Here is a 7676-nt window from a genome sequence, read left to right as displayed (position 1 = left end):
AAACCAAGTTTGTCCGAGGTAAGCGACAGTTGTGATTGGAGGATCAAGAAAAGGGGCAGGGTTTGAGACAGGTCCATTGAACCACTCTTGATAGTCGGCGACTGCACGCTCTCTGGCACGTTCAGAGGGATGGGGCTGGGATGGCAAGCCGTTCCCAACAGAATATGTTTTTATGTGACTATGCGTCGTTTAAATTTTTTTTATTTTATCCTCTTTTTCTCTGCCTGATTTTCTCTGCTTTTCCCCCCATCCCAATTATGCCAATTCCCCCCCTCCCCTACCTGGTCGTTGTGCGCATGTTCCCCCCCCTACTGGTCGGTACAAGGAAACCCTGAAGTCTACCACATGCTTCCTCCGACACATGCAGAGACAGCCAGCGGCTCTCTTTTCACCTGGCAGCGAGGACTCTCATTGGTGAAGCGTAAACGCGTGGGAGGTCACGCAACTTCCTGCCTTTCGCTGAGCCTGGCGCCCAGACCTGACCTGTAGGTGTCGCTGTCCACAACGCCAGATTACCACCCACGACTTCCCTCCCGCTAACTCAGCCAAACGAGTTAGTATGACGATCGGCCCAAGCCGCAGGCAATGCTGACTCCGGGAGTCGAGACCGCAGCCTCTTGCATTGGTGACGAGCGCAATCTCCGCTATGCCACCCGACCGCCCTAACTATGCTTCGTTTCTAATGTGATGTGTTTGTTTGAAGGTGCAAAGTACCTCTGTTTTACTAAGCCGCTGTTTTACTTCAACTTGTTTCAACGCACGTTACTGTGTTAAAGACCATGTTGCTTCAATCACTGCCATGTGACAAACATCCTTATTGGGAGATGGGCCTTAACACTTTGATTGCCACGCAGTATGCCCATCCTTATGCCCAGTCTGCCAGCGCTGTAACCCTATGGAGATGTTTACCTTCTTTGCAGGGCTATAACTTTTAAAATATTATAGCTATATTGACATTACTATGGCCCATTCAACATCGGGTATCTATCGTTCCGGATGTGGGAACGTTATATTTTTTCATTCATACATTGTTGTGTTAATACCGTCGAGAATATAAGTATGTTTTTAAGCTTTTCTGCTGTAATTCCAAAAACGCGAGTGAAGCATATGGTAGATTATCGATTGGTGTTTCTTTCCTATACACGCTATATTAAAAAATTCAAATGTATATGATCGGTATACATTATGCTTCATCATGCGTGAAGGAAAGGGGGGGGCGTTTATAATTCCTTGATCGTCAGTAACGGCTTTATTTAGTATGGGTTGATACATTGATCAGATGGATTGCAAACAAAGAAATGGACAATCAAGCTGAAAATAACGTTAGATTCCTCTTACCGTTCGCCGATGAGACTGGAGGAAAAATATTCAAATTATTATAATTATTTTTTTAACCTTCTCTTTCTCCTATTTTTCTCTGATTTTCTCCCTGTCCCAATTTAGTCGTTGTGCCAATTCCCCCCCTCCCCTACCTGGTTGTTGTATGCATGTTCTCCCATGAGTCGGTACAAGGGTGTCCTGATGTCGAACGCACGCTTCCTCCGAGACGTGCGCCGTCAAGCCAGTGATGCTTTTTTCACTTGGCAGCGAGGACTCTCATTGGTGGAGTGTAACGCTTGGGAGGGCACGCTATCTCCACCAAGTCCTGCCCCGCTGAGCAAGCGCCGAGACCTGACCTGAGCTTCCCACCCCCTAATACTGCCAATAGACCCGTCTCAAACCCTGCCCCTTATCTTGATCCTCCAATCACAGCTGTCGCTTACCTCTGACTTCCTCGTACAAACTTAAATTACAGCTCTGTGAAATGATGTAGATAAAATAGCAGCAATGTCTTATAGGGACTGTTACCGTATAATTTCATTAAGCTGTACTTAACACAAGGATTAAATGTCCCAGAAGACATCACTGGTGGCCATATTCAAACAAATTTACTCGCAATAACTGTCAAACTAAATTAATGTGTGCAAAACTGTTTTGGGATGTATGTGAGATTATGTGCAAAATAAATCGGCATTGTTTCTTTGGTGAAGCGCCCATTTAAAAGCCATTTCTGTCCTGCCAAACATAGCTTGTATGAGATACTGAAGGTTATTGCCTTATTGTTGTAAGTCTTGTCTGTGCTGTTTACATCGTCTGTCATATAGCTGCGCTTCGCATTGAATATCACATTGACCTTCTAAACCACTTCCTGCCGGTTTCACAACACAGTGAACGACTCATTCAGTAACTCACTCTGGGTTAGCCTTAGCCACCCTGCCCATAGTGGTGGCTCACATGTGCTTTGCATAGATGACACTGTCCTTGTTCATACATGTATGCTTGATTCTTCAGACCCCATTTAATTACGCTAGCTTTGCTAACAAATGCTAACAATTTCAGTTTAATATCTCAAAAACCAAAACACCAACCAACCAACTTACCAATCTATTTATCTAATATATTTTATTATTATTATTAAACTGAAATGAGGTTTTGTAAAATGGATGTGTTTTCCTTTTACACATACGTTATGGCCAGGGAAAAACCCTGAAAACACCTAACTTTACTGGCCTAATACATTTGGGCCCTGGATCAGAGGTGGTTGATAAATAATTTATTTCACACAGTGGTATGATCACATTCAATCATAAGACTTTCTATGAAGGAGGTCCTTGAAGACGATCAATGTCTGTTAGGAAACCAGTGTTATGCTGTTAGAAAAACTGTGATAGAAAAACAAGTTGTACTGTGTTTTCACTCATGTAGGACGACTGGGACCTTTTAATGTCTCGTCAGTGTCTCCCAGGCCGTCTAAAACCATTTCATTATTACTATTGGTTTCAGAGGGACGTGGTCTGAATGCACTTTCAGTGACATTTTCCTCCTGCCAAGAAACCGCTGTGTGGGAAACGGCATCTAGAATAGCATTTTGTTTAATAAGAAAACCCAACCCCCTCCCTCTAATTTAAATCTAAATCATAAAAGAAACACCATCTTCCAGAGGTTTCAACAGGGCATGGCATTTACTGCTTGATAATGCAGCTGGAAAGCTCTAATTGTTGTCAGTTGTACCAACTACAGTACAACTATAGAACTACAGAACAGCTACTGTAGAGAACACCAGCTGCCCATTTCTTTTTATTTAATTAATTATATTTTTAGGTTTGTTTGAAGTAAATGGCAAATAAAATGTTGATAAAGGAACAACAACTGTGTCGAAACCATTTTGTTTATTAAGCGTTTCAGATGTACAAAGTCCTCTGTATAATATATACACAATGTACACAACAAATATACAGTGTAAATCTGATGTATAGTACAGTCAGCTATTCTCACTGTTCACATAGTATGATCAGTGTCCAGTGTTTCCAACAACATTCAAACAGAATCCTCACCTTTTAAATGGGCATGTTTTAAAGGGGAAATCCATCCTAAAACATAATTTACATTCTGCCAATGACCTTGACTGACAGTTTAGTCGTTATCTATGTATATAATCAAATTTAGCCAGACTCCTCTCCAGAACTACGCTAGCACAGAGACATGTGACAGAAGTATAGCTTGCTATCATGACAGTATAGCTTTGCTTTGAGCCATTACATCCAAGTACACCGTGTCCTAGGTTGTTCCACTATTCACCGTCTATGGACCATATTCACATGTAATTTTGCTCTTATGTCATGCTCAGGTTGGGTTTTCTTTCCATCCTGTTCCCACTTGGGATCACCCAACCTGAGCAAAATGGCTGCCATGTGAATATGGTCCATAGAGCAGCTGCAGGATTAGTCTTGTGATGATATCACTAGAGACTTGTCTTTGGTGACAGTCTCTGGCATTTACCAAATTTTGTTGAGACTAAATTTGAAACTGAGTTTTCTTTCCGAGATGTTTATATTATAGGAATATTCTAACATATTTCCATAATAACTTTTTCCCTTTACTTTCATTTTATAAATCCTTAATTTTTCAATTATTTTTTATATTAACGAGGGGCTTAAAAAAACATGAACTATTTGGTTTCCTTCAAGTGAAATGCCATGAGATGTTGCAGTGACTTCAACCCGATGGTGTCACTGTCTACACTGTATATAACTGGCTTCCACGCCTGTCACTGAACCATCAACCCGCCTCCTTGTAAACAGAGACCTGGTGACCAGCTACACTGTCAGAATTTATCAGCAGTGTTTCCAGAAAACTTTGTAAAAAAAGAAAAGATGCATTTCGCCTTATTCACCTTGCCACCAACTTCATAGATCAATGTGAACATATTTCACTGAGCTGATGACTCAATCACTTCCATGTGCTTCACAACATGAAAACTATGGTCGTGAAAAACAATCAAGAGTCTGGTGATCATCTGCGGCTGGGTGGTGCAGTGGACATTGCGCTTGTCACCAACGCAAGAGACACCGGGTTCGACTGCGGCTGTCGGCGTTGCCTCCGGCTTGGGCCAGCCGTCATACTAACTCAATTGGCAGAGTTAGCGGGTGGAAGTCGATGGGTGGTAATCTGGACGTTGTGGACAGCGACTCCTACAGGTCGGTTGGGGACGCCTGCACAGCAGAGACAGGAAATGGCGGGGGTAGTGTGAGCCTCCCACACGTTACACCAATGAGAGTCCGTGCTGGCAGGTGAAAAGATGTGACAGGCTGCCTCCTCGTGTATCGGAGGGGACACGTGATGCAAGGCTTCTATCCTCCCTACAACCAGCCAGTGGGGGGCATATGCGAGCAACATTCAAGTGGATAAAAAAAAATAGTGATCATGAGCTTGTAATTCCAACAGTATATTCTGACTGTTGTCTTGACTAATAGTATATTCTGACTGTTATTTAGACTCTGATAGTGTATTCCGACTGTTGTCTTGACTCTGATCATGTATTCTGACTGTTATTTTGACTGATAGTGTATTCTGACTGTTTTATAAAGCTATGCTTTAACATTAAAATGAGCGGGCACTTCCACATCCGTACCTCACATTGCATCAAACTTGACCAATATGGCGGCGAAGTGAATAAGGCAATATGCACTTCATTCATATAGTCCTCATGGCATTGTAAAAATAAGAAAAAGAAAAACACAGGGGAAAATAACAAGAAAGGCACTTCTGGACTGAAATGGCAGTTGGGTAAAATTTGTAGCAGATTTGACACTCTTTTCTCTCTCTCTCTTGTATGAGTTACTACTGTGGTAACATATCAGAAGGCACAATATCCCAAGAAAAAACAACTGACAATGTTGTTCACAGACTGTAGATGACAGTATATGATTTGTGCAATTATTACATTATCCAAAATAGCCCAAACTAAATCTACCCATTTGTTGCATACAGTATATACATTATATCACTGAAAACCTTGCAGAAAAAATTAAATACATGTTCAACAACCTTAACTCCAGTCTTAGTAGGAAGAGGCTCGTCAGCAACTTAATGAACTCATGCTGTAGGAAGAGGCTCATCAGCAACTTAATGAACTCATGCTGTAAGATGAGGATCAACTTAATGAACTCATGCTGTAGGAAGAGGCTCATCAGCAACTTAATGAACTCATGCTGTAGGATGAGGATCAACTTAACGAACTCATGCTGTAGGAAGATGCTCGTCAGCAGCTTAACGAACTCATGCTGTAGGAAGATGCTCGTCAGCAGCTTAACGAACTCATGCTGTGGATTCACTCGGCCAAACCTTGTTGGCGTGCATCACAGTCACGAAAGGGGCTAACATTTTCGTTAATAACTGCTGCTCATTGATAGCTGGTTAATTGTTGTGCGCTCGCTAAGGCGAGGATCTTTACTTGGTTTCATATTATTCCCCCAATTTTTGTGAACGTGAGAGCTCATAGGCCTACTGCACTTTGGTATGTGTTTTTATTGGATTAAACCTGATGCCTTTAGTGCGCCTATGAATAGACTGTTGCCTTTTTTATGTTGGGCATTGGGGGGTGCGTCAGCTGTGACGGGGGGTGCACAGCCAAAAAAGTTTGGGAAACCGCTGGTCTAAGCTATGATGTAGAAGAGCTATGACAGCTACACACAGAAGTATATCTTGGCCTTAAATGACCACAGAGAGCATAGCAACACCTACTTACTGACAAACATGAGTTCAACTTTCAGCTGAGAATCGTTCAAGTGTCAGCATTTTGTCATCACTGTGGCGTAAAACACCAAAGAGAGGCCTTCCTGTGCTTCGAGTGATATCGTTTTACTCAGTACATTTCCTGGTTAAGGTAGGAGACGGTAAAACCACTGGCGGACGTGGAGAGAGGAGGAGAAGAAGAGGAGTCCTGCGGTGACTGGTCAGAGCGGTGAGAGGCGGCTGCCTGCCAGCAACACAACTAGGACTCTGCACAGCCGTAGCCTCAATGCAATTAGTACTCGAGGGCATTTGTCTTAAAAAAAGCCTACATTTCTGCTAATACTGCTTTCGTCAAGGTTAGCAACCTTTCCTCGCTGTAGAATTAATTTGGTTCTCCCTTCAGGTGAGTAAGTCAAAAGGAAGCATGTGTCAGTGCACCTCTAAATAAAACTATTACACTAGGGTTCCAGTGTGCGGTGGCTCCCAGTTTGAGGAACACGCAGTAGTCCAGTTTGCCCTCCGCTGGCGACGACACAGAGGACCTACAGCAGGCCAGTCCAGAGGTTGTAGCAGGCCGTGTTGATGACCTACAGCAGGCCAGTCCAGAGGTTGTAGCCGGCCGTGTTGATGACCTACAGCAGGCCAGTCCAGAGGTTGTAGCAGGCCGTGTTGATGACCGACTCCAAGTGATGATACATGGACACAAGCTGGGGCGGGGGGCTGTTGCTAGGCTGTGGTTGGGATGGCAACGGCTCTCGGAACACAACTTTGAGGCTCTGGAGATGGAGTGAAGGGGAAAATTGGTCACTAATACAAATACACGTTTATTTTTTATACTGTGTTTCATTCCAAAACAGTCATATTATTATCTATATATATATATATCATACTATTTGAACCTTCATTAAATCAGTTGTGAATTAAGATCGGTTTAGAATCCATATTTACACTAACGGTGGCCTGGCTTAGGGGGGAGTGGCCTAAAATAGATACCATAGAACCTACGACCAAAGTACAACAGAGTAACAGGCAAGGATGTGACATAGAAGCAGATAAGGCAACAAATTGAAGACTGCTCAACAAGACCCTATTTTCTGTGCCTGGTCACATATTTTAAATTTAAATACAGGCTTACATTTACATTTAGTCATTTAGCCGACGTTTTTATCCAAAGCGACTTACAAGTTCTGTACGACATGTCATCAGGAAGGGCACAACTCTATCAGCTGAGTAACAATGTTCATCAAAGTGTTGAGAGCTACAGTGTCGCTTAAGCCTTTGCACTCCCTGTGGAGCATAGGCCACTGACGATTTCTTACCATGTTGCACAGTTTTTGGCCTCCTGAACGATGTTGTGCCATCCCAGTCCTCTTTCATAGGTGCATGACAGTAAGGTTAGACTTTTTTTTTTGTTTTTTTTTTTTATTATCTTTCTTCCCCTCCTTTTTCCCGATTTTTCTCCCATCCCACCCTTCCTGGTTGTTGCATACTTTCCCCTACTGTTGGTCCGGGAGACCGGAGACTGTCACATGCTTTCCTCCGACGCATGTGCAGCCTGGGGCAGGCCAACCTGGCCGCGCAGGTTCTCACCGGGGAGAGTGTAGCGTGTGGGAGGCCACACT

The 7676-nt window shown here is 43.1% G+C and overlaps 1 protein-coding gene across 1 annotated transcript in view; it reads right to left on the bottom strand.

The window, feature by feature from the left end:
* Positions 1-58: 58 nt before the first annotated feature.
* szt2 (SZT2 subunit of KICSTOR complex) overlaps positions 59-7676 on the bottom strand; it is a gene marked incomplete at its 5' end in the record, with an annotated part of 217160 nt that continues 209542 nt past the window's right edge. The window contains 1 exon segment of the mRNA XM_084308487.1: positions 59-6830. Coding sequence (XP_084164613.1) covers positions 6687-6830 — 144 coding nt within the window. The 3' untranslated portion in view covers positions 59-6686.

The sequence above is a fragment of the Notolepis coatsorum genome, assembly GCF_963971535.1.
Source record: "Notolepis coatsorum genome assembly, chromosome: 2".
NCBI lineage: Eukaryota > Metazoa > Chordata > Actinopteri > Aulopiformes > Paralepididae > Notolepis > Notolepis coatsorum.
This window is presented reverse-complemented; position numbering and strand designations above follow the sequence as displayed.